The sequence below is a fragment of the Notothenia coriiceps genome, unplaced genomic scaffold (genome assembly GCF_000735185.1).
Source record: "Notothenia coriiceps isolate Sejong01 unplaced genomic scaffold, NC01 NC01_scaffold00024704, whole genome shotgun sequence".
NCBI classification, from domain to species: domain Eukaryota; kingdom Metazoa; phylum Chordata; class Actinopteri; order Perciformes; family Nototheniidae; genus Notothenia; species Notothenia coriiceps.
Genome location: NW_011357405.1, coordinates 353 through 26284, shown reverse-complemented (window position 1 = coordinate 26284; position 25932 = coordinate 353). Strand labels below are relative to the sequence as shown.

The 25932-nt window shown below is 41.3% G+C and overlaps 3 protein-coding genes and 1 non-coding gene across 5 annotated transcripts in view; 3 read left to right on the top strand and 1 right to left on the bottom strand.

Annotated features, from left to right (window-relative positions):
* Nucleotides 1-373: 373 nt before the first annotated feature.
* Nucleotides 374-15458, top strand: cttnbp2nlb (CTTNBP2 N-terminal like b). Of its 2 annotated transcripts, XM_010783110.1 has the most exons (6): nt 374-484; nt 1959-2067; nt 2483-2590; nt 10074-10325; nt 11641-11748; nt 12932-15458. In XM_010783110.1, exons 2-6 carry the CDS (start codon nt 2017-2019, stop codon nt 14222-14224), a joined length of 1812 nt encoding a protein of 603 aa, XP_010781412.1. In that variant the 5' UTR covers nt 374-484; nt 1959-2016; the 3' UTR covers nt 14225-15458. The 2 variants fall into 2 exon arrangements, with proteins under 2 accessions (XP_010781412.1, XP_010781413.1); XM_010783111.1 differs by lacking the exon at nt 1959-2067.
* trnap-ugg (transfer RNA proline (anticodon UGG)) lies at nt 10751-10822 on the top strand. Its single transcript has one exon. It is a non-coding gene; the product is annotated as a tRNA-Pro (tRNA).
* An 82-nt stretch (nt 15459-15540) lies between the features above and the next one.
* On the bottom strand, nt 15541-19680 carry LOC104955722 (F-actin-capping protein subunit alpha-1-like). Its single transcript, XM_010783109.1, has 10 exons — nt 19572-19680; nt 18475-18538; nt 18271-18322; nt 17972-18035; nt 17673-17879; nt 17513-17592; nt 17337-17415; nt 17162-17233; nt 16970-17032; nt 15541-16828 (listed from the first exon to the last, which is right to left on the bottom strand). Exons 1-10 carry the CDS (start codon nt 19608-19610, stop codon nt 16688-16690), a joined length of 861 nt encoding a protein of 286 aa, XP_010781411.1. The 5' UTR covers nt 19611-19680; the 3' UTR covers nt 15541-16687.
* A 382-nt stretch (nt 19681-20062) lies between these two features.
* The window catches only part of LOC104955726 (acylamino-acid-releasing enzyme), a gene marked incomplete at its 3' end in the record, with an annotated part of 6217 nt that continues 347 nt past the window's right edge, over nt 20063-25932 (top strand). Inside the window, exons 1-17 of the mRNA XM_010783114.1 lie at nt 20063-20158; nt 20627-20756; nt 20840-20966; nt 21057-21144; nt 21314-21389; nt 21491-21582; nt 22172-22246; nt 22376-22513; nt 22632-22723; nt 22841-22881; nt 22975-23096; nt 24575-24635; nt 24728-24825; nt 24972-25023; nt 25137-25225; nt 25348-25486; nt 25726-25809. Coding sequence (XP_010781416.1) covers nt 20147-20158; nt 20627-20756; nt 20840-20966; nt 21057-21144; nt 21314-21389; nt 21491-21582; nt 22172-22246; nt 22376-22513; nt 22632-22723; nt 22841-22881; nt 22975-23096; nt 24575-24635; nt 24728-24825; nt 24972-25023; nt 25137-25225; nt 25348-25486; nt 25726-25809 — 1516 coding nt within the window. The remainder of the gene's footprint in view (nt 20159-20626; nt 20757-20839; nt 20967-21056; nt 21145-21313; nt 21390-21490; nt 21583-22171; nt 22247-22375; nt 22514-22631; nt 22724-22840; nt 22882-22974; nt 23097-24574; nt 24636-24727; nt 24826-24971; nt 25024-25136; nt 25226-25347; nt 25487-25725; nt 25810-25932) is intronic.

The following is a 25932-nucleotide window of genomic DNA, read 5'->3' as shown; positions in this document are numbered from 1 at the left end:
TAACGGATTGTCTGTGTGAATGAGCATTCGTTATGTTCATTTATAATCGATTTAATATTTTAATGTAGCTTTTGATTGCAAAATACTCAGTTGGAGCACACTCATACTATTGTCACTAATAATGTACTATCACAACTACTCAACATGCACCTATAGTATGCCATGATTAGACTAAATGTACCAAATTACGCTAAGAAACAGTCATGTGTAGAAATCAACACTGGACGTCCGAAACAAAGAGGTTTATCCCAGAGACTCAGGGACGCCCTAATCCACGCCCCCTAGCGAAATGCCATCCAGCCATTGGTCTGATTGTTACACTACGCCACTTTGATTGGCTGGCGGCCTCGTCGTTGAACGTCTGTTGTTTGCACTCGCTTGAGAGCCAGGGCACTGACAGTGTACTGCTTTGATTCATGCTGTTGGGGAGCCTCCTTTTTGGATTTGGAGAACAATTAATGCGGCTAGAACTGAGCGCATGAAGGTATGCTTACACGGGAGGTTGTGGGAATAATTGCTACATGTCTTCCACAAATTAAGTCTCTAATATAGTCGGGCTTTTTTGAGTAAAAAAAGGTCAAATTAAAAAGTCCATAGACAGGTTTTTGACCCAACCTATTTGCTCGTAGTGCATGGTGCTTGTCATTTCTGGTTAAGTGAAACTTTACAGCCGCCAACTAGTCAGTACTTTGCACTAAAACCTATTGCAAAAGTACATTTAGAAAGACAGATAATGGCAAGAATCGCTGAGAACCAGGGGTCTTATGTTGAGTTCATTTTCAGGGTAATGGGTGTGATTACTTCAGTAATATTGATGCAGTATTGATTTTACCATCATCACTGCAGGCAATCTATATGAATGATAGCTAATGTGTTGTTTTTGTCATGTCTATATGACTTTGCAATTGAAGTTAATGTTTCCAACACGGGAAATAATGAGTCCCTTGTGTCAGACAAAGGCCTAAGACGGCAGGTGGATCCTCTGCTGTTCCTGAGCAACTGCTGCGATCATTAGTTTGGTTTGAACACAATGTTCAATCTGTCTTGCACATTGAGCACAGATCCTTCCTGGTTAATGAGCCAGGATAAGTTGAGTTTAATCCATGCTTTGTGTGAGAAAAGATGACCATAAAGAAAATAAGTGAACTGTGTCCTCCTAGTGCACGCAAGCATGGAAACACTCACCAAAGACTAGTGAGACAAATTAGCTCTAATGCTATCCTATATAGACTTTTTTATTTTGCTCAATCATCATGTTATGAGTTGCATGGATGAACCATATATCATTGCAATACTGTAAGATGTTTACATTGGGCGGTTATGAGTTCATCACAAAGCCACACTGCAACTTTGCCATATGAAACCATGCAGGCTAGAGAGTTGGATTCAGGGATTTACTAAGTATTCACTGATACTTCCCATGGTGTGGGCATCCCTGGAATGTAGAAATTATTTTCCATGGACACTGATTTACAGATATCGGGTGAAACATAGAGTTTTGCCTTGACAGCCAACAGCTCAAACACACTCGTGTGTGTGTGTGTGTGTGTGTGTGTGTGTGTGTTGTGAATGTGTGTGATGTGAATGTGTGGTGAGCCACAGAATGCACCGAGGTATTTGAATGCTGCAGCAGGAAAGTAAACAGTAGCCAACATTCTCTATTAGAGAAGAGGAGAAGTTTGTTCAAAGGGAGGATGTAGACGGTTGCTTTAACTTTTGGTACTGAGGAGGGACAAATTCAAGTTAAAATCTGAACAAATTAGCGGAAAAACATAAAAAAAAAGCATGGCATAATGGTCACTAAATGGTTATCTGACTAACCAGCTTGCTTGTATTTTGTCAAACACATGATTAACACTCTTAGGAGTAGCCCACCATTATGAGGCACTGATAATAACCTGAAAGCAACTTCAACAACGATGAAGTCAACTGTGTTTTGTCTTTCTCTTAACTTTAAGGATGACATCAGCTGTGTGAAGTGTGTTGTGGCCCTATGACTATGACTGGACCTAGCTGATGAATCACAGGACACAGTGGATGGAGTGCGGGATGGCTAATACCTTAAAAGTGTGTGCAAATAAGATGTTTCAAACGTCTCATTCACCTTAAAACAAATACAATCTTTACTATGGGGACCAAATACAGCAACTGTCCTCAGTCCCTCAGCAACTTAACATGCAGATATGCTAATGACTTCCTGTTTATAACCCTGGGCACAACACAGTGAGGCCAAAGATGGGATCCAAAATCCCATCCTAAACACGTTCTGTGCGACTCACTGACAAAATGCTATCAGAAAAGTCACTAACGCTAGGACTAAGTGCACCGCTTCACATAAATCCATATATAACAGCCAGTCACATTTTAATTTCTTGACTAGGTAGATCATTTTGATTGAATTTTAAGTACATTTTATTCCTTAAAAACAACCAATAACAATATGTCTCTTACATATTCCCTCTCCCTCCCTCTGTGTCCTCAGGATGAGAAGATGAATGTGGAGGCTCTAAGCAGAGGAGAGCTGCTGACTCTCCTCAGTGTCCTTGAGGGAGAGCTGGAGGCCCAGGATGTGGTCATACATGCCCTCAGAGTGAGTATTGACACTTTCATACACATTGCTGAACACCTCACATGCATTTGGGAGCAGTCATACGTAATAAAAGCTGAAAAACAATATTAAAGCCGTCCTAGCAACCTATTAAAAAAACACACTTGTTTGCTTGCCTTTACACTAAAATTAACCTGTCAGCATTACACCCCCCAAAAAGAATGTGTGCTAGCAGGGAGGGGATGTGTAAACAGGAAACTAAGGAAACAGAGCTAGTAAAGACAATGGTGCAGGAGCCATTCTGGTTTCCCAGGCCTTTATTCCAACAGTTCACCAACATTATTACTGCCTTAAACAGGACGTAGTCTAAATGTCAAATTCTCATATTTTCTTCCAATTTAGGCAATATTCAGAACTATATATGTCAACAGTGTTTGTCCTAACTATCAACATCTTTTCACATTTCTTTCAATCTGGGAAATTCCAATTGCTTCCGAATTGAAAGAATATTTGCCCTCGGCCATAGAGGAAGACTTTGCTGGCTGTTTGGCACCTCTCTTTGGGTACACACCTCAAACACTTGTTATCAGGCTTTCTCTGACAAATCAGCTGCATCCTACTGTGTTTCAAACTCTGAACAGACTAGGGCGATGTCTCGTTTTTCAATCCAATTGCACATTTTGAAAGCACCTTAGACACTCAACAACACATTGATAAATCCCCAGTTTTGTCCAGCTCATTCATTCATATTCAAGTGAAAGGGCATAGCTTTCCTTCAGCTACAATGCTTTGTAGTGTTTGAGTCTAGTCTGATTGGCTCTCCCCGTGCCCCTGGCTGCTTTTCACACTCATGATCGCTGCAGCTGCTCCATGCTCGGATGAAGCTGCTTAGTCTCAGAATGCTTGACTCATTGTCTAAAGTAGCGATTCAGGCTGTGATGAAGACAAGTAGCAACCCTGACTGTCTAGTCTTAATGAACCGGCCTTGATAGGGAAGTTTATCTAGCAAGTAAGTTAGGCTGTAATCATGAAGTCATTTTCGTGCTAGGGCTTGAAGGGAAGCCGATCTTACATTACCAGCCCTGATGCATCTTAGATGGCAGTTTTCCAGATCTGATGCAGGCAGGGTTGGCCCCAAACGCTACGCACATAAGTTCCCCTTAGGACAAATGTACAGTCGCCATGCTGTCTGTACTTATTCATCTTTCTGTATCTCTAACCGCTTTTTACCCTCTTCCTCCATTCCTCCTTCCTCACACACAGCGACATTACGGGGGGTCTTTCATCTTTACCATGACCCGTGTCCTATCTGCCCACTCATTCACTCACACACACGCTCTGGTGGTCTCTGGTGGGCCAGTTACAGGCTGCAGTGTTTATTATGGAGAGGATGTAAAGAGTTGTAGGCTCAAATCACTGACTTCCCTTGTTCCCACTGGGGGCTTGTACTACGGTTTTACTGACTGGTCGAAGATAGTGCAGATTGTGTGTAGCCATGGGGCTAGGTCAGGGGTTGATAGCAGAATAATGTGTCCAATATTGAGCTCTGTCTGACTGTGTATTGATTTTCCACCCAGAAGGTCGGATTGTAATGTCAGTCTTTCCTGTTTTTCATTTTACAACTGTGACTTTTTACTGATTCTTGATATGCCATAGTGTTTTTTTTCTTCCATCTACAGTTCTCTTCTGGCATTTTCAGCTAGCATGCCATTTTTACCACAATCAGTATGTATCAATAATGTTAACTTGAGGACAGTTGAGAAAGTTAAAACAGCACTTAAATTCTCGCCTCTCTTTTACCAAACTTTAAATATTTTCTCTCCTCAGCAGCAAGTACTTGGGATTCCTTTTAGATTGCTTGGGACAACCGCATTCAGATGCCTTTTTAACCCTTCCTGTACACGACACCTCTAAAAAGTTGAATCTGTGTCAGTGTTTGCTTACTTTTATGGTGGCGTCACCATTGGGACATGTCTCTACAGATTCCTGATTGTACTGTTTTTAGTTCTCATAACGAAGGAGACGGAGTAGCAGTTTTACTTTAGGGTACATTCCTGAGAACATGACACCAGAAACAGATCGTGCAGTTCTACAGGTCGTGCAGTTCTACAGGAGTGGCGTATCTTATGAGTTGATGATTGTCTATCTATGCAGGAACTCATTCTATTATTATTTTCGCTCTGTCAGGCAAACATGGCATTAATCCAACATAGAGAACGTTCCAGTAGCTCAAAGGAATGACAGTTAGAGAAAGGAAAACAGTCCTGCCTTTTAAATTCTCAGTGGTGCCAAATAAACACAGAGAGAAGGAAACTTGTGACATTGATATCAAAATGTTTCTTAGGTTTGTTCTTGAGTACATTTGGCTGTGAAACAAATATGGCCACTTGTAAATGGATTGAACCGTTTTTGTTTTGGTTCAAATGTTGCAGTCATGTTGAGCAGGACCAGTCTTGTTTTCCATATGATGTCATATCCTGTAATCCTAAAATGCTTTGTCTATTTTGGCAGGCTGACATGATTTCCTGACTCCATAAAACAATAGGGCTTGGTTAGAGTGTGCTGTTCAGATAAGATTGTATATTCTGTTCCTGTACAAAAATCACTCCCTAAATTGGACATGTTTTAGAGATTGCTAAGGGTAAATATGATAAAAATGAGCACAAACCTCAGAGAGGGTGGCCTTACAAGCATAGCATTAGCTATTATAAGACTAATGCACAGTCGTCTATGATGACAGAGTGAAGTGCTTCCACATCAACTGCCTAAGGCCTGCGAGTGTAAAGCTTCCTGACCTGAATATGCCGACATGACTGGTCAAACTTTCTTTTATTCTGTTGCTTTTGCTAAGATCAAGTTCTAACCTGCACATCACACACTTCATTTACATCAAATATTAGTCCATGTGAGAAATAAATCGGGTACTTTATTTCCTAAGTTAAGATTCCTTTTTATGGCAGCCTGTCTTATCCCTTGACCCAGCACAAAATAAGGATCATATCTGTTATGGTAACGAGCTCCACCCTAAGCCGCTATTTGCACTGAACACGAGAGTATTTGCTTGCTACAAATAGAATAGTGATATAAGTGGTCAGTCATAGATAAGAAAATCACTGCTTCTCAAAGCAGTTCTTGTTGACATTTCTAACATAAATAAGTTTAATTTTTGACTCAGTTGAGGAGGACTTCCTTATTCCACCCTAATGATTTGCTTCTCCAAAAGCATTGTCCGACCAAAGGGCAAGAGCACCTGCTCCCATGTTTCCTCAATAACCACTGATGATAGCAACTGGGGCGGTTAATCATTACTTGGAAGTTGTCTTGTTGCACAGCCCATAAAGTAAAGTAAGGTTTGGTTTGGCGTCTTCCCAGTTATCTTAGTGCTGTCTGTGGTAAATGTGTGGGTGGGAGGTGTGGAAGATGCAGCCAAAGCCTTAAGCACACACCTTAGCACTTTAAAAAGCACAAACTTAAAACTCTTTTTCTCTCTCTTGTCTCTGTTTCTTGCTCTCTTTTATTTGTCTTTCTTTTGCTGAGCATGTTTTGCAAATATGTCACTGGGGCAGGCCCCCTGTACAAATGACAGCTATTGTATCTGGGGCCCATGTTTTGTCTGTTATGGTAAATATGGGGAAAAAAGCCCCTTTCAGTACAAAAACATTATTTCCCCCTGAGGTTCTCTTTCTATTACTAACTATGTTTTGCTCTCTGAGATATTTGCACGAGACACCAGGTTTTCTTTTTCAAACTGATATTCCTTACACATTTTCTAAACCCAGTTCTTTCCTTAAAATGAACTTTCTTGACTATTTTAATGGTACACATTTGAAATATTTTAAACAAAAATAATACAATAAAATAAATGATGGATGTTATGCACTACAAATGGCTAATTGTATACCGATTAAGCTTACAAAACATTCTGGTACAAACAACCTGGCACTGTTAAAGTGTTGTTAGTACAACAGTATCTGCTCGTTTGTGGGACAAATATGACTGCTCAGTTAATTTGAGTAAGTGTTTATGTGAAGAGATGTAAGGATCTACTAATAAATACTTTTTGAATTACTATGTGAAAGTTGTAAGACCCACAGATGATATCACCAAACTCTCTGGCACTATACTATAGCTTCTCTTTAGGCCTCAACAATAATACTATTTTCGCTTTACGCCCCGTACTTCTCACACATTTGTGTCTAAACTTTTAAGTTTCCTCCATGTGGCCAAATATCCATTTATGTATCTTTAAGTCAGTACATTTGCAATATGTGTTATCCCAAGACAATACTACTGTTATGCTGTCAGTGTTGTGTAGCTAATGATTATGTTATCCTTAGTGGCTGGTTAGCTAGTCATTAGTCTGTCACTCCAAACTTCCTTTGAAATGCTCAAACTAAATAAGACTTGCACACTGATGGGTTGGTATAAAATATGTTTTTTTTTATATTTCTTAAGGTATATTTGACATTTACTCAACTAGTGCCTTATGGAAATACTTCATAGCACGCAGTTCAGACGTAGTTTTGTACAGCTTGTCCTTATTCAAGAATTTAAATGAGTGAAATCCATCTTATGAGGACCTTATAGATAGGTTACACACTAAAAGCATAAGCTTTTAGTCTGTCTGTACTCATGGACTCTGTGTCACCCATTTCTAATTTTTACGAGTTCTCCCAGACTGTTGATGCTATATGACCAGAACCAACAAAATGGGGTCAGAGCCCTTTGTGTGTGTTTGAGCTCGCAGCTTCACCAGCTCTGTTAAATCAGATGTGACCGCCAGTGGATTGATAGCGCTCACCTGCCAAGGCCTGTTATTCAGCACGGCTGACAGTGACAAGTGGTCCATTGACTAAATGTCCTTTTCCACTATTAAGTAGAGCAGAGTAGTTGTCCTCTCCCCAGGAGAAAAACTGCACTGCTAACATCTTACTTCCTCATCCAAGAAAACACTGAAGCTAGGGACATAAATCTGAAGAGGATCCAACACTAAAGAGTCTGCAGCTGCTGACCTAGTGTCATCTTTTGTTCTCCACTGTCTTTGCTTCACATTAGAGCCTACCTCCTCTCATAGTCTTAGACAGTTGCATGATATTAAATCAAGATTCTTGATAAATGAATATAACTAATAATACAAGAAGTAATAAAGGTCAAATGTGGGGGCATTCCAATGTATTGTCCTCCTACGGTAACACTAGCACAAGCCTTAAATTCTAACAAAGACTTTCATATTTGACAGGTCTGGTCCTGCTGTCCTTTTGTCTCTGTGTGTCTCACTATTTCTCTTAAGAGAGGAACTCATTCACCACATACTTTTCCCATATACCCCCTCTGCAAAGCTTCAGGATTAAAAACGTTACCCTGGAGACAGTCGGTTATGCGAAAAACCTTATGCAGCATGGTGTGCAAACAGCAGCAGCATGCTCATTGCTCAGATGCTCATTCATGCTCATTTTGAATGCAATTCCTGTCAGATTAAGGGCCAAACTGTACATTTGTAACAGGAGATGTACCATTAAGAGTTGCTGCCTTCATTGTCTGACGGCCATTATAGAGGATCTCTAAGGAAATAGGACTCCCTGGTTCTTTTCAGCTCACACAAGAGATGATTGTATCCTGGGGCTGTAGGTAACGGACTAACATAATTGTTCCAGGTGAAAAGCATCAGGTTGTCTTTCACACGTCGTTACAGCTGCGGGAATGCATTAGGGGATACAATCTGTTGAAGAGGGTAATGCTCAAACAAGCTGTAGCACACCACTTTCCATAGCTCTCACATGGCATGATATTTGAGATGAATTCTTGATCTGAATTCAAAAACAGAATTATTGATTATGAAACAGGGAGTAACAGCATGTCATTTATTCCTTCCCACCCATAGTTGTGGAGACATTTGTCATCAGTAGTTCCAGCTCAGCCTTACAGCAGTACTGGTTTGCTTGTTGTGCCCTTTCATAAAGGAAGGCACACTCTGTCATTATGATCCAAACTATCCCGGGAAAACCATGGGAGACCAGTCCCTAGGCAAGGACTGCCTCCATTGCACACACAGCCACACACAAACACACGTACACACAGACAATCCAATCTCAGGCTGCCCTTAATGGTCGGTTTAAACAGCCATTTAACACAGGAAGCTACAGTTTTGTCTCAGCTTAATGAAGAAGCTTTACTTTCAAAGACCAGCCCTAAACACATGCACACAGCCACAGGTAAACATGCACACCCATATTAACATAAAAAGGGGGGAAAAAGACACAGAAATACTACCCACACGTGCGTACCCATCCTAGCATGCACACTGAAGCCTTCTGGGTCAGACATGGAGACAATGCCTAAGACTCAAGGCATTGAGACAGCGTCTTTGTTCAAGTCCTGTAATCTCCTCACTGAGGGTCACATTCTTTGTTCAGCCAGAGAAAGAGCCTCAAATACAGCCTGCCTACTGATGCCCTCTGGGTGTATATGTGTGTATTTGTGTTGTTCAGAGCATGTGAGAAAAAAGACTGACAGAAGTAGAGAGAGAGAGAGAGAGAGGCATTTTTCTGAGAAATGGTGATGAACAGGCAGAGGAATGCGGTGCCATGCGTGTTTGGGCAGGGAGATGAAGGGGGGCCAGAGCACCGGGGTGTCTGATGAGGATTGGATGGGGAGGCAGTGACGGGTGTCCTGAAGGCACGTGGTGTGAACTCTGTGGCTTGTGCTGACATCACTGACGCCGCCAGCTGACCCTGCATGCCTCTAGAAATCAAACCTACTCACTGTATGTCGTTAATGAGACCTCCCGAGGATGTAAAAGGGAGACCCAGAGTGAGGTCAACTATCACGTGTCACGTCAGTTTAGCCTGTTCCTCTCAAACAAGCTGGCACAGTCTATGGTTAATGGACACTAGTTTATTCCCCCTGCAATATTCTTCTCCCTCAGCATCTCCTTGATGTTGTGCTGTCATTTATTATTGGATTATTTTGCTTTTGGTTTAGGTATATCCTAAACTCTCCATTACAAATAGCTCCGTGTATGTGTCTTATTTAATGGCCATGTCGTTCACCCCTACATCCCTGGAGAGGAGTTAACATCTGCCCCTGGTGGGGGTTGGACAGGCTCTTTGTGTTAAGGTTGAGGGGAAAGACCATCTGCTTGTGCTCACACTAACATCACTTCATGCAGATTTCCTGTACACACATTTACTTATGAGTCAATGTTTGATGGTGTTACATGTATGCTACAAAATGATATTTCCCTAAAAGTCAATCTATCTCCAAAGTTCACTCAGTATGTTTGTGATGAGTTACTGTGTGTTTTTCTTGGCTGTTAGGCCCCATGTCTTTTTCTTGACACATGTGTCTGGTGCTGCAATGCAGAAACTAGGCCTTTTTAATAAAATCACATTGTTCACTTTTTCTTTTTAGTCGGGAAAGAACGCCGCAGGTAGAAATAATACACAGCTGCACTTGCCTTGATCTAATCCAGCACCTGAATGGGACAGCCTAACAGTACGTGTGCTCTATGTTTGTGTGTATCTAGGCTCAGCACAGAGATACTTTCGTCCAGCAGCGTTATGGCCAGTATGACCTCAGCGATCCATTCCTGGCCCTGCAGCGGGACAGCGAGTCAGATGAACGTGAAAACACGCTCTCCCAGCCTCAGGGACACATGCAGGGCCGGGCGGTGGGCCCCAACCCTCTGGCTGTGCTGAAACTGGTCATGGCTCACTGCAAGAGGATGCAGGAGAGGATGATGGGACAGCTGTCTGCTGCTGAGAGAAGACACAGGAGGGTGAGTAATACAGTCAGGAAACCACACTGTAACGGAGGTGATCTCTGGGGCCATAGATCCCAGCCTCCGTTACGGATTGTGTAGCTTTGTTGGTGGCGAAGTGTATGTAGTGTGTGCATCTGTATGTGTTTTAGTTTGTCTGTCTCTGTTTGCTGGTTTTATGTTGAAAAGTGTTCCCCTTCCCCCATGTCTGTTGCTGTTGATTGTGTGCACCTGGTGCCCTGTGTTGTCTCCTCCCCCCCACCACCTGTGTCTAATTGCTGATTAGTGTATGTCTGTATTTAGGTGCTGTTTCCCTGTCTGTTTTGGGGGCTGGTAGTGTATATGAGATCCTTGTGGCTGGTGACTGTGCGCACAGGAACAGCAAGATTGAGGCTGTGTCCTGTGCTCAAGTTTAATAAATGCCCACACCGGGTTATATTTTTGGCTCGTTGGTCTAGGGGTATGATTCTGGCTTTGGGTGCGAGAGGTCCCGGGTTCAAATCCCGGACGAGCCCAAGACATCTACATAGGTGTGGAACAGGTTTAGTTTAGGTATAAAAAATTGTTATATTTTTGGACGTTCTGCCTCTGCCTCCTTGCTTGGTCGGGCCGCTCAATTGTCAGCTTCACACATACATTCAGTGAATTCTATAGCTCATCGTCTTCAGTTCAGATTTGCGTGTCTGGACGATGCTGCTATCCCCAGAGTACCCAAGCAGTGTCACACAAAAGGCTTGTTGTGTATGAATGCATTTATCTATTTGTCGACATGTTTGTCCCGTAGCCTTGGCTTGGGGGAGTGAGGCAGACAGGCAACATCTGAATCCGGAGCTTAGATGGGGGCATATGGAGCTTTATCAAAGTAGAGCTCATAAATATCAACCTGATGACTCTGATGAGTAAACCTTATTAAAGTTGATAAAACTGACAAAACCTAGTAATGAAGAAGAGGTTCTGCTATGCAGGCTGTTTAGTTAGTGGACACCCATCAAAGTAACAGTTGGATCTTGGCACATGAAAAACTTAAATGTTTTTGCATTATTATTATTTTTCTTTTTTTTATGAAATCACCAGTCCAACATAGTCTCAACCAGTTTCTTTGATTCTAAATGGATGTCTGTGAATAGTTTTATTTTATGTTCCTCCCCAAAGTCAGATTTTCTTTGAGATTCTTCCTATAGTTGTATTGATTGTAACACTTTGTGAGGCAGGATCATCTAATAGAATGTCTTTTTTTTTTTTTAAAGAAACATTATTTGTTGATGAATGCATACACTGAACAAGAAAAACCTGTCTGCATGTCATGGGATTGAATTGTTCCACCGTGTGATAGATGATAGCTGATCTGGAGGAGGAGAAACGACGGCGGGCCCAGGAGTCAGCGCAGAGTGATGATTTCACCTTCATGCTGCGGACAGAAAGAGACAAACTGCTGCAACAGGTATGACTATGTGTAAAATATATCAAATGTACACCTGCAGTGTGTGTGTGTATGTGTGTGTATGTATTTTTAGGTTTGGTAAAGTCTTAGCAATAACTGGTGATCACACTTCTCTCTTGCTGATATCCAAGCACATCTGGTTCAAGATATTTTTCCTTTCCCTCTTTCTTCTTCTTCTCTTTCCCTCTCCCTGTCCTTTAGAGTAAAACCCAGCAACTGAGCAGGGAATCATCAGTACAGTTTATTGTGTGACTCAGCAGGGTGGAAAGGGCTTGGCCCGATAAAGTAACAACCCACGCAGGCACCCTTTATGTACCACTACAGTACTGTTTCAAAGGAAAGAGAGGAGGAAGAGGCCATTGTTTAGTTGTCCAGCAGCCATGTGGCTTTATGGCCTCAGGAAACCTGAGATAATGGATGTCCATGTCTAATGCAAGGTCAGCTGGCGCACACATACTGTGAGCACACAATCAGCCACTATACAAACTTCATACAGGGGCTTTATGTAAGAAACGGTTCCTGAGTGTCTTCCTCAGGCTTCCTGACTGTGTTGTTTTTCTGTACATGTGTTTCATCACCTCTCCTTTCCATCGATAACTCATCAAAGCTTTCAGCCGCCCATTCACCGTCTAATGACCTCACAGCAAACTAAACTTTCCATAAACATGCAGAGTAAGCAAATATTTATTTAACATGGCTAAACACGACCAAATGCTTCTTTCTGTTTCTCTTCTGACTCTAAAACGACAGTGTCGTTCATCCCTTTTCCTAAATCCATAGTAATTTAGGTGTCCCAAATGCAATTAAAGTGTAATAGACAATAGGTACAGACTAGAAAGCCGACATTTTGATATGCATTGGGTCTAATAAATAATACATTTTACATATCATATGCCATTTAATCTGTTTCAAATGAATGAATGCATAGGGGGATTCCCTTTGCAGTAGATCAGTTCCATTTAAAAATAAACAGAAAAGACACTCAGTCACTTTTGACTTAATCATAGTTTGTATTTGGAATAAGTGCAAAATACATACCAAAATGTTTACACTGAAACAAGGTAGGCGTTTTCTTCCTTTGTTGGATCCAATGTTACAAAGCAGTGTTCTTTTGCCTCCTTGTGGCCAAATGTGGAAAAGCTGCCTCGCCTTTCATCTTTTATCTCTCTGACTCTTTCTCTAGTTGGAAGTGGAGTGTGCAACTGTGCGGAGGTTAGAGCAGCAACAAGCCGAGGCAGCGAGCCAGGTGGAGGAGTCACTGTCCCAGCAGCAACAGATCTCCTCAACCCTGACGCTGGAGCTCCAGAACGCCAACAGCCAGGCACAGGAGGAGGCTCAGAAGGTCTCCCAACTTCACTCCTTACTCCAAGAGGAGTCCAGTGCCATGGAGAAGCTCCGTGGGGTCCTTGAAGATGAGAAGAGCAGGGCAGAAGAGCTAGAGGCCCGGTCTGAGAGGCAGCTGACTGAGTTTAACACGGAACGAGAGCAGATGAAGGCCAGGATCAGCAAAGAGGAGGAGAGGAGTAGGGAGCTCGAGAAACAGTTGGAGGAGTTGAGGAAGAGGTTGGCTGAAACTGGAGGGGGTAAAGAAAAGGCAAAGGAGGCTGAGGAGAAAGAGGTGAAGGAATCTCTTTCCAAAATGATGTTGGTGTCCACTTCTGTTCAGACTGAGCCGGATGGAAAGATAACTGTCGCTCCTAAATCCTGCTCAGGGTCAAAGGTCAATGGGCATCACACTCAAAAAGAGACAGAGCCGGCACAGGAGGGAAGAGGAGCAGACAATGGAGGGGTGGTAGAGAATGGGGGTGGAGCACTTTTGCATTCCCCTCTCCCCCCTCATCCTCACTCTCCGTCCAGCACAGCCTCCTCTTCCCTCTCTTCTTCTCCTATTTCCTCCCCTGTTCTTGCCAAGCGTCTGGGCAGCCCAGGCTTCCATCAGTCCTCCTACCAGGCCAGTGTGAACCAGCGATTCCACGCCGCCAGGCACAGGTTCCAGAGCCAGGCTGAGCTGGAGCATCAGCTGCATGGAGGCCCTCTTTCCCCCAGAGACCTCTCCCCCACCACCTCTTCCATCCCTCCCCCACTAGAGCACAGCTCGGCAAAGCAGCTGGCCCGCAACACCGTCACTCAGGTGCTGTCCCGCTTCACCAGCCAGCAGGCCGGCGTCAAGCTGGCACCAATCAGCAGCTCTCCTTTTGGTACAGACTACCGCAATCTAGCAGCGTCTCCTCCTGGGGGAAGGTCTCCTTCTGCAGGGCCTTTATCTCCAGGCATCCGCTCCCCCCTCACTCCTCGCTCAGAGAGGACCCATCCTCCTCCAATCCCTCCCAAGAAACCAGGCATGAGTCCAACTCCAGGTTCTCCAATTCACTCAGCTCGGACCAGCCTCTTCCCCGAGCTGACGGGGAACTGCGGACACAGCAACAGCGGGCAGGAAGGAGCCAAGGAGCCTGACCTGCTTTTATCTTCGAGCTAACAGCCAGATTCTACAAACGTACTTGTAAAAGAGCGAGGCCTACATCGACAGTTACTGTAATATTCCCCTTTATCAGCCCTCATACGCTCTTCATAGCACACTAAATCAGTAGTAGAGACACTTCAGAGCTGGACTGGTTCTGGGAGATGCATCACAGTCCTCCACGTCCCTACCTCCATACCACACCCTGAGAAAAAAAGAACTATTTCAAATAAAATATAGTTTATTATGATTTCTCTTTAATCTGATTTCATATTTCTATTACCATTCCTGACTTTGTTTCTTTATCTCGATTTTTTTGTAAGTTTAAAGTTTTAGAATGAAAATATTTATCTTTTATTTTCCACATTCACCCTATAATAAGGGTGTTTAGAAATCGTATGTATAAAGCGAACAAGCTAAAGACCTGTTTGGTTTTAAAGAAAGAAACGTTAAAGAGGTTTCAAAGTACAACATTCCTTTTCTTTTTCTATAATGCTCAAATCGCCAGTCATTTTTAAATCAAAAAAGCCACGGCTTGAGCAGCACTGTATAGCAAGTAGGAGGGCCAACCTATATGGATGTAGAGTATAGAAAATGTTTAGATATCACCATTACACACTAAACTATAGTGAGTCATTTATAAATGTTTTTCCAATGAATCCTTATGCAGTTCCTGTTGAGATGGTCCATGCAAACACTATTATACTGTAAATAGTTTAAAGTTTATTTAAATTACCATCAGATGCATGTGCTGTTTTTTTTCTATTACGTTAGTCACGAATACACTGAATCTTAAAAAGGGAGAGCACACTTTGTACTACATTACTATAATATATTGTATGTCTACAATTCATTTTTATATTCAGGGAAGGTAATGCCTTCTTTACCCAAACCAAGATGGACTATCATGCGATAACTCTTGGGGGGATTTCCCATCAAGAACATGATGGGGACTTAAGGTTTGTATCTTGTTACTGCTACAGTTTTGATAGTATCCGTCAAATGATTCAGTGTTGTCTTTTCCTAACAACACTATGATGTACCTTTTTAGGTTTACTGTTTTTTTCCTGGATTTAAAATCAAGAATTGAATGAAAGTAACTGTTTCAAGCAATCAATTAAAAACTGTAGATTGATACACCGTTTGTTTGTGAGGGGCATCGTCCATCAGCTTTCTCTATAAATACACATATCATGAACACTTGCATGATCCAGTGCTGTTAATAAATAAATTGACAATGCCTTAAAGCTAAGTGTGTCAAAGTGTTTCTGTTAGAACAGCTAGTAAAACAATCTTGATTAATCCGCTATGTAAAAAAACAACAATCTATCCAATATTTTCAATCCATTTATTTTGGGGCAGTACAGTCTTCAACTTTATAACTGATCGGCACACAGTTGTCGTATGGTGTGAGGGTTGAACACAGCACGTAGTATACTGTAACAAGTAACTGATCCAGAGTCAGCCTACTCAGACGTTATGTAACACATACAATATGATATGGCCTTTCAGAAGTCCTGTCAGCAGTATATGATCTTGCTTTACTGTGATGCGTCCATTGGGCATCAACCAATACACGTTTGTTACACTTAAGAGTGCATTATTTTAAGACTCCAAAAATAAAAACGGCATATTAAAATAGAAATTTGCATACATGGGTTGGAAGATGGAGTTCTTTACCATAGGAAAGAGATTTTGGCAAATAAATCTTGGTTAATATGAGTATGTGTTCCTTCTTACAAAGGAAAAGCTGTACAGCAATGGAGGTGGTGTTGCCGATGTAACAGAACAGAGAATACGTTACAGCGTGGAAGTTGCTTTATCTTCAGTCAAATGCTAGCATGGGTGGAGACATAAATCAGTGGAGTGCAAAAGAAAACGGGTAACACTCCCTCAGCCCGGACAGACATACAGGTCTACAGTGCAGGAACAGAGCTATGCTGAGGATCGTGCACAGCTAGAAATACTGTCAACTTCACTAGCAACACACAACTACTGGCATTTCCAGTAAATGCTTTCCAAATGCTTATATCTTTCTTATAATTAAACCCTGATATGTGATGGTGTGCTTCATTTCTCTCATCAGCTGCCTTGTGTGGTCCTGGTTATTTCCTCTGTGTGCTGAGAACTCCACAGTTCTGCATCAGATTGACTATTTAAACTTTTGACTTCTGGAGGTCTACTTTATACGTAGCAGTCCTGAGCAAAGCCCTGCACACTGACCCAACACAACTGTTTTACAACACACACCCAGAAGTAACCGCTTTCTCCCAACCATGATTATTTCCATAACTTTCTTACAGCAGACGGATATCTGTGCTTAACGGTCTGCAAATCTTCAGTTATACTTTTTTATTTTTTTTATAATTCCTTGCCCCATACTGATAAAGCTTTGCTTTGGTTAGTCCTTTGCACATGTATAGGCGGGTTGTTGTGGGCCCAGTGGATTGAGCGTCTCCCTGGTAAGTCCCTGACCTTCCACTAGGCATTCTGCATCTCCTTGCCAATTTTGTAACTTAGGATCTTATTCCAGTCGATCTTAGTGCGTGTGACCGGCAGCTGGCGACGCAGGGCCTTGAAGGTGGTGTCAGACATGGTCTGGTAGTTCTCACTGATGGCAGTCTGAGAGAAAAGGTGGGAGTCAACAAATATTAAGTATAACATCTTCACATTTTCATTTAAAAAAAATGTTGTTTCTTTTAAGGTTTGGATAAAAATAAGACCTAGCATTTTAAAAAGTTTATAAAATGAAGGGTTGCTTACCTGGTAGTCATTCTCTGCATTCTCAATAATGTCAACAAATTCCTTGGCTGTCTGGCTTTCATTCTGTTTCAAAAACACATATATAGATCATTACTTTCCAATATTTATAGGCTTAAACTTTGTAAGCAACACAAGGTTAACACCACTGCTGAGAGACTGCATGAGTGCCCATGTATGAAAGGTTTCACTTACAGTCACTGGTATTGATTCCTCTACCTCCTTATGGCTAACCAACTGCACATTCCCATCTTCATAGTAGTGCACCTGCAGACAGACAAGACTTTCGTTAGTAAACGAGTTTAAAAACTAATGTCCCTCTTTGACTTTTTTTCCATTTCTGAAGTATAGCTCACTAAATTTAATTCACCTGGATTTTCAGCACTCCCACCACCTGAGCAGTTGACTGACCGAGGGTTAGCTTCCACTCTGACCTACAGCGACCATTCCTGTGTTAAAGAGAAGAGAAGCCCATCATTACAAACAGACAGCGGACCTATATTCAGATATTATTTCAAACAAAGGTTTGCAGGAAAGTCACTATACCAGAAGTTTTTGGGTTGAAACTGATGTCCTTCAATGCAGGCTATGATAGTTTGCTGACCATCAACGGTTTTCCCATATACCTGCACAGATGGTATCAAGTATGAGTATTTAAAATGTCAGGCACAGATGAATATTTTGTCACAATTTGTGTGCGCCTTACTGTGCACACTCCAGTAGGGTAGTGCTCCTTGACGTAGGCACTAAGGGAAGTATCACAGGCATCTCTCCAGCTTCTCAGGGCCGTCTCTCCTTCGTAGGGCTGGACATCGCTCACCTCTTTTCTTAAGTGGTCGAAGCGAAAAGCCAAACAGTTGCGAGGGTCCAGGAAACGTCCCTGACCCAAGTCCCCATGCTCTGTGATCAAGACCTATTAAAAAGGGAAGGGAAAGATTTAAAAAAGACTGGCTTTCACACGTGCTCTTCTGGAATGAATAGGAAAGACTTAAGGATTAAACATACCGGCTCTTCATAGCCCTCTAGCTTGGCAGGAGTAAACTGATCCATGTTGTACTGGGCAAAGGAGCTGGACAAATGGAAAGAAGCAAAAGTTCAGTAGGCGTTCATAATATCCCCCCATATTTTTCAAATAAATGCTTTCCACTGACTATTTTGAAAACACTGGCCATGTTTATAATCAAGAGTGCCTAATATATATATATCAAAACACAATATGATGTAACGGTGGATCGAGTGTTTTGAATGTTGTACATTTTGAGTATTGGAATTTCTGGCATTTTTCTTAAAAATATGTTACTTACTGTGATGCCCCCTCCCTGAGGAGGTTGTCATTGTTGAGAAGAAGTCGCACATCTAGCAAGACACAAATAAACCACTGTTTATGCATTACTTTCATAAGAAAACACAACCAATACCATTATCAAGCAAATGATCATATAATATATTCTACGAAATACAATATTATTATTGTTATGCAAATGTTGTCACAATTAGTCACATCTTACCATTGAAGACCTCATTGAACTCTCCCGGAGGGGCATGAGTCACAAAGTTGGCTGCTATGCGTACCTGTGAAAGCAGAATAAATGCTACCAATTAATTGATTCATCATGATAATGTGACCTGCTATTAAATCAGTTCAGAACTACACTACATGCTGTTATGCTTAAACTATAAATGAGTATAGCATCTCGATTAGAACAAAACAACTCAATCAATAATAATATCAAGTGAGTTTTATTTACCAACATGAGCTTTTGTGTATGTTTTGTGAATGAAGGATTAAACATCGAGACAATGCTTTGTGAGAGGACACTGCAATATAAACGCGTGTCCAGAGACTGTCATGTCAATATAAAATCCTGCCATCATCTTGCCCTAAATGTTCTTGTTGACCATCAATACATGTTTAATTTGAAATATTTCTCTATAACCAACATGATGTCGCAACTCTGTTGATGTTAATGGTACATTGATAATTAGTAATATTAATTACATGAGGGTACAATGAACGACTGTCTGTTATTAATTTGAGCTTTGCGTCCATCTGGTAATGTGTCCAGCTGCCACTGGCAGGGTGTCACTATTAGGCTCCATATAAACGGTGAGCACCGGTATACTGAACTGCAGCCTGGAGAGGCTAACAAGTATTTGAGCTGCAACTGAATCTGTTTGACCCAGAAATCCTGAACAAGTAACGTTAGCCGCTAATGCTAGCTAACAGTACATGAGAGGAATACGTAGCCCATACTGTAATTATTGCAGACACTGGCAATGCAACGCGACTTTTGAAAACTGGCGTCGATACTTTTGTTAACAATTATAAAGATAACATTTCAACAACTATAAACTGTTCTGTATCTAGTGATTAAAGCCTTCTACCAGCCTTTGATTTCACCGCTAGCCAACTATAAGCTTTCACTAGCATCGGCTCGTTAGCTTGTGGTGACTAGAAACACTACTTTATCATTTCAATACATGACTAAATCTGGCATTGTCTTTCAAAAAACTCAACCGTGACCTCATGTGAACATTTAAGACAGGTTAATATCAACAAATAATAAAACACAACGTTAAGCAAAGAATAAAACAGTCTTCAAACCTTCTCTTCTTCTGACAGCGGCTCCTCAAAGTCAGCCATCTTGGCTCTTTGTGACCCCACCTACTCCAGCTGACTGACAGGAGCAGTGCGCTGGTTGTCATTCACACACAATATTGAATGAATACTTACAACAAAAATACAAACTAAATATATATTACTGTGCTTCGAAAGCTAATGTAACAAATCAATAACTTTGGATAAGCACCATGAAAATACTCTTGAGATGATGACGCGAGAGGGCGCTAAAAGCTGTAATTTGTAATTTGTCAACTTTTCCAGTTGGTTGTTGCAAAGCTCATTCGTCTATAAAATAGAAGCATCGACACACGTTACTGCTATGAATAAAGGCAAAGGGAAGAAAGGGTCATTAGGGCCAACCGTGTGTAAACTATTCAAATAACACATCCTGAGGGTGAGTTTTTATTTCAGTTTTTTTTTACCAGCAAATTTCAGCAGAGGGCAGTAAGGAGGCCGCAGAGGGGAAACAGAGTCAGAGTTAGAGGTAGAAAAAGAGTAGAGTGAAAGTACCGCTTTGTACTCCAGGAGACTGATAACGTTAACACACCGTCTTTGTCATGAACTCACAGGTATGATTACGCTAAATTAAATACCTAATCCTTGATTCTAAACTCCAATTTTACCCTAGAAGTACACCTCCTATACGTTTCTAACGGTGTTAATTTAGCCGTTATTGGTGTCAATAACTACATTCACTGTAGCCAGTTTTAAAGTTAAGCTAGCACACTGCAGTAAGTATCGTGCCCTATGCAATCCTCCAAACACGGCTAAAAACAAGTAGCTTATTTACTATGCTGTTTTAATCATTATTCGACAATCGCTTAGTTGGTTTGCGTTAATGATTATGCTTATGTTTATAAAGTTACCTCGGTTTTTGGTGGTAAACTTTTAAGTATAACACAACAAACGTATTATGACTACAGCTTGTTATTATTAGCAGCTGTCCGCTATTTAGCTCGGAAATGAATAGGGCGGTGTTCGTTGTTGGACAGTTTGTATTGAGGCGTAGAGCGAGTTATTCTGCTGCTTGTCGTCAGGTGGTGACCAACCCAGAGGATATTGCCAGGCTCTACAGAGAGCTCAGCCTCTTCCCTTCTTTGAGCAGAGCAGACGTAGGACATGTGGTTACCTCTCAGTATGGAGGCAAATACAGCAACATCTACACAGGTCTGTGCCATCCACTGTAAAATTGTCATGAAAGATATTGTATATATTGATTTTGAAATAATGTTGTTCGATTTCCTCTGTAGAATGGAGCCAACGTGACCTGGACAGGAATGAAAATGTCAAATTTTGCAGACAGTACATCGTATTTCATGATGACAAGTCGGTGGTGTACTCTGGAGCCTCAGGAAACTGCACTGAGATCAAAGGAGAGTAAGTACCCTTTTTGTTGTTTTATCTTTAGTTCCCTAAACCAACTGTATGCAAACTAAACAATGTCTGTTGATATCTTTGTCCTGTCAGGCTGCAGAGCAAGGATTCACCCTCAGGTGACATGAAGGCTGTGGTCAGAGAGTGCACAATCAAAGGAGAGGACAAACAGTTTCTGGAGGTGTGTGTCTGGCTCAGATTCAGCATTAAGTCCCTCAAAGGCCTTACCAAAACATTTATGCATTGCTCTAATTATAATGTTAATCTGTAACTCTGTTCTGCCACATCTACTGTTTTGAAACCCACACTCTTTGACATCTCTTCTCTTCTGCTTCTTTGTGACCTTTTAGATCTGGAGTAAAAACATAAAGATGAAAAGCATAAATCTAACAGCCTTAAAAAAACATGGCAAAGTCTATGAAGATGGTGAGTAATCTGCACATTTGTTTGTTAAATGAGTTCATTTAAGCTTTGCCTTTTACATATTCCAGACCCTGTGTTAATAACATTGTGTTTTGCATCCTTAGACCAGTTTGGCTGCTTGGTGTGGTCCCACTCTGAGACACATCTCTTGTATGTGGCAGAAAGGAAGAGACCTAAGGCAAAATCCTTCTTCCAGGTTTGTTAGAAAAATTGTATTTGTATATAAATTGGCACCAAATAACATAAGACAGAGAACTGCTAAACTGCTCGCCCTTGGTTGAACATTTCAAGAATGTTGATTCTCCCTGATGTCATTGTTGGGATTGTGTTCAATATTGAGCATAGCAAACAGTTTGTAAGTCGAGTCAATTTAACTATAGCACAACATCTAAACATGTCCTCAAGGGGCTTTACAATCACAGCCTACAACAGCCTCACTCTGTACACCCTGATCCACGGGCATGACATTGTTAAAGAACCCTTTAAATGCATGTAATATGATGCAAAACATACACAAGTGGTGAACTAATGGCTAACCGCAAACTGGATCAAATTATAAGTCAGACGCTCAACGGTAAAAGCATTCCATAGTCTGGCCTTTTGCAAATAGTTTCATTTTGAATGCCATCCAGGTATTTTCCGTTGACTGTAAGCAGACTATCGGATCAGGTTTCATGTCCTTTGTTTAATTTAGTCTGGATAGACAAGTTACAACAGGTATATAGAATCGGTCTAATAAAGACTAGTAAAAACATGTTGCTGTTTGTTTTGTTTTCTGTTTGTAGAGTGAGTCACCAGAGTTGTCTTCTATTGGGGACGAGGAGGAGACAGTGAGAAGCGAGGAAAAGGAGACTGTGAAAGTAAACGCAATTAATACTTAAATACAAATACGCAAAACACATAAACTAGACAAATGTTTAATTCAAAAATCTTGCATTCCATTCTAGCTTAAGAAGTAGTGTTAAAGTGTGGACTTTTTATTCCTGCAGGGAGAGCAGTTTGTCTTCCATGAGGACTGGGGAGAGGGGCTGGTTGGTAAAAGCTGTCCAGTGCTTTGTGTTTTGGACATCGAGGGTGACAACGTCTCTGTGTTAGAGGGCGTACCTGACAATATCTCACCTGGACAGGTCGGTACAACAGTTTGTGTGCAGTGCTTCATATGTTTCTTGTGCACTTTTGGTGTGCTCATTAATCCTGCTGTTTCTCTCTCTTTTCCTCTCAATTACTTTTTCTCTGCTTCTACAGGCATTTTGGGCTCCAGGTGACACAGGCGTGGTGTTTGTTGGTTGGTTGCATGAGCCTTTCAGATGTGGCCTCACGTTCTGCCCCAACAGGAGGTGATCGCTGTTCACACTGATAAAATAGACACATTAAAGTTGGCTTATCATACATGACCCCAAAAATGCTCATGAGCTAATACTACAAATTATTCATGTCCCCCTTTTCTCTATCAGTTCGTCTTTGTACTATGTGGATCTTACTGGTGGGAAATGTGGTAAGTGAATGCTTATTATGCTTATAACAAGTGTAGCTCAATTGTGTTACTACTCCAGATGTTCATATGCATTGTTTTTGTTGTGACCCTCAGAGCAGCTAACATCAGGCACCAGTGCAGTGAGCTCCCCCAGGCTGAGCCCAGACCAGTGTCGGATTGTCTACCTGGAATGTGCTGTCTTTGGCCCGCACATGCAGTGCAGCAGGCTCTGCATGGTAAGACAGGATGGAGCCTCTTTTCCTGTGGACACATTTACTTCCTTTCATTGCTAAGTGCATAGAGTGGTGCAGCGATGACGTATTTTTGTAGCCTGACCCAGAAATATACTGCGCATGGTTTCCCTCGACAAAAAAGCAATGGGATTCTCCATAGGATTTTGGAAAATAGCTCGAAATAAGATCTGTGGAAAACGAACATGTTTGATAAATGCACGTTTTGTTCAGCCGGATAATCTCCTCATGTCTACCCTAGTTTTATAATTTTCTAATCATAAATCTAATCGCCAGAAGCAAAAGGCCAACGTTGTGCTATAATCCGAGTACAGCAGGGTCGCACAACTTCAACGTCACGCCAACTTAAGATGGATATTCAAAAATACAGATTCAAAATTGTACAAGTTGAAGCGTTTGTTTTAACAGTTTGCAAGAAGCAGGTACTTGCTTTCAAGCAGAACAGGGGCAAACAAACTTAGCGGGAGTGTTTACGTGTTCGGCGTAATGACGTACAACGTCCTCGACAACTTCTGTAGTCCTATTAGGCCACATGTTAACAACCATCGTTTTTCAGACACGTAAACTCTTCAAAAATCACCAATGGGGTCACTGCAGATGTATTTAATGTCGTAGAACAAAACGTGATCCGTCTCTTAAATTCGTGTCAACCACAGACCTTATTTCGAGCTATTTTCCAAAATCCTATGGAGAAATCCAGTTGACTCTGAGACAAGGGAACCGGTAGTGGTAAAATCAGGGTTCTTATGGTCATTAAAAACCTGGAAAAGTCATGGAAATTCAAAATGCTTATTCCAGGCGCTGGAAAAGTTATGGAAAACAGTATGTTTCCCAAAGTTTTGAAAAAGCCATGGAAATGTAACTAAAGTTGCATCAAATATAATTTATATTTTATCCAATCGCCAAAAAATTGTAATACTATAACGATAATAAATACTGTATGGTATAGTAATGAAACGTAAAATGGCATTTAACTGACGAGGTATTTTGCTGGTGAGAGATTTTTGTTGCTTTAGCGTGTAGAAGCTAGTAAGCCTACTATTTGATTTGTTTTAGATAGGCACCACATGTTTCATATGCAGACCTTATTTTCATGTTCCTTGTTAAAATAAACAATTTTCAGTGGTACGCTGAGAAAGAGTACATTTTTTTGGTCATTGATTTTCAATGACTTTTCCATGACCTTTACCTAATTGGTAAAGGTCATGGAAAAGTCATTGAAAATCATTGGTGAAAAAGTGTATGAACCCTGTAAAATGCTATCTCACTTCCGGGTTTTAGGACTCGTCACTGCACCACTCTATAGTGCTTCCCGATAAGGGGAAACATATGTATCTTACACAATGCACCATCTGCTCTTTTCTGCTGTGCACGGATACACAAGTGTTCAATAAGTGTTCAAGCAGAAGAACATTATTGAGTTTCAATAATCTTTCCTCTGTGCTTGTATATTTTATTTTAAGTTTGACTGGTACACTAAGAAGACCTCCGTGGTGGTGGATGTGGTGAATAGACCTGGAGAAGGTAAGACAAACTTGGTGGTCACATGATTGCACCTTTTGTATCATTAAATATGAAACATTGCTGTAACTGTGTGTGTTGGTGTGGCTTTACAGATGGCTTTACTGGCATCTACAGCTCTCGGTTGTCCCGTCAGTGCTGGTCAGCTGACAGTCAGCGTGTTATTGTTTCCTGCCCTCAGCGCAGCCGCAAGGTACAGTCAACTACTGGAAAGTGTTTTGCTGCCATGTCAAAACAATTAAACCTTAAGGCTTAATACTGTTTCTGATACATGTACATTGTACATACATGGAAGACATTATTATTTTCCTGAAAAATGAATATATTTCTTTTTTGTAGGATCTGTTGATGGTGGATACAAGCACAGGGAGCGTCACCTCTCTGACTTCAAGTGAGTGACAAGAAAAATGTTGTCACCCTTGGCGTTGCTCATGCTCAGGTGTACACATGATGTTTGGTGTTGACAATTGATTGGTTGAATGATTGACCCTTTTTTGCCTGTAGAGTTTGACGTTGGTAGCTGGTGTCTGCTGAACATAGAGAGAGATCTGATGGTGGTCAGCTGCTCCTCTCCAAACTGCCCTCCACGTCTGGTAAGATCAGTGGTCTCTATTTAAATGTTCACATTTTGATACATATTATATCATAAATATACTATTACTTCAGTTGGTTGGTTGGTCTGTGTCACCTATTGCTTTGTCATTTCTATCCCCAGAGGGTAGGTTTCCTCCCACCCAGAGATTCTCAGGAGGAAGTGGTCTGGGTTACTTTGGAAGACTCTCAGATGTTACCAGAAATTGATTGGCAGATCTTGACTTTCACCCCTCCACCAGAGCAAGACAACAGTCAATACCGTAAGAATGACAGGGAACATTTTCAAGTAATATCTAGATATGCATTCTAACAGACTTTTTGTCTCTGTGTTTCTAAAGGGAAGTCATTTTGATTTATTATCGCAAACATGAAAGATACAGAATACTGTATATAACATCCCCAGGTTAATGGACGGTTGAAAATGTTAAGCTGTCTATATGACACATGAAGAACAGCGTATAAAACCCTAATGGGACTAACTAACTGTTCTCTTTTCCAGCCGGCCTTGATTTTGAAGCTTTGCTGATCAAACCAAAGGAAGTGAAAGATGGAGTGAAGCTGCCTCTCATCGTGACTCCTCATGGTTCGTTACTGTCATTAATGTTCTGTATTCATTATTTGTATGTTTTTGTTGCAAACAATATGAACACTTAGGGAGAGCTGCATGATGTAAAAGCTAAATTAATATAAAGTGTTTATATTGATA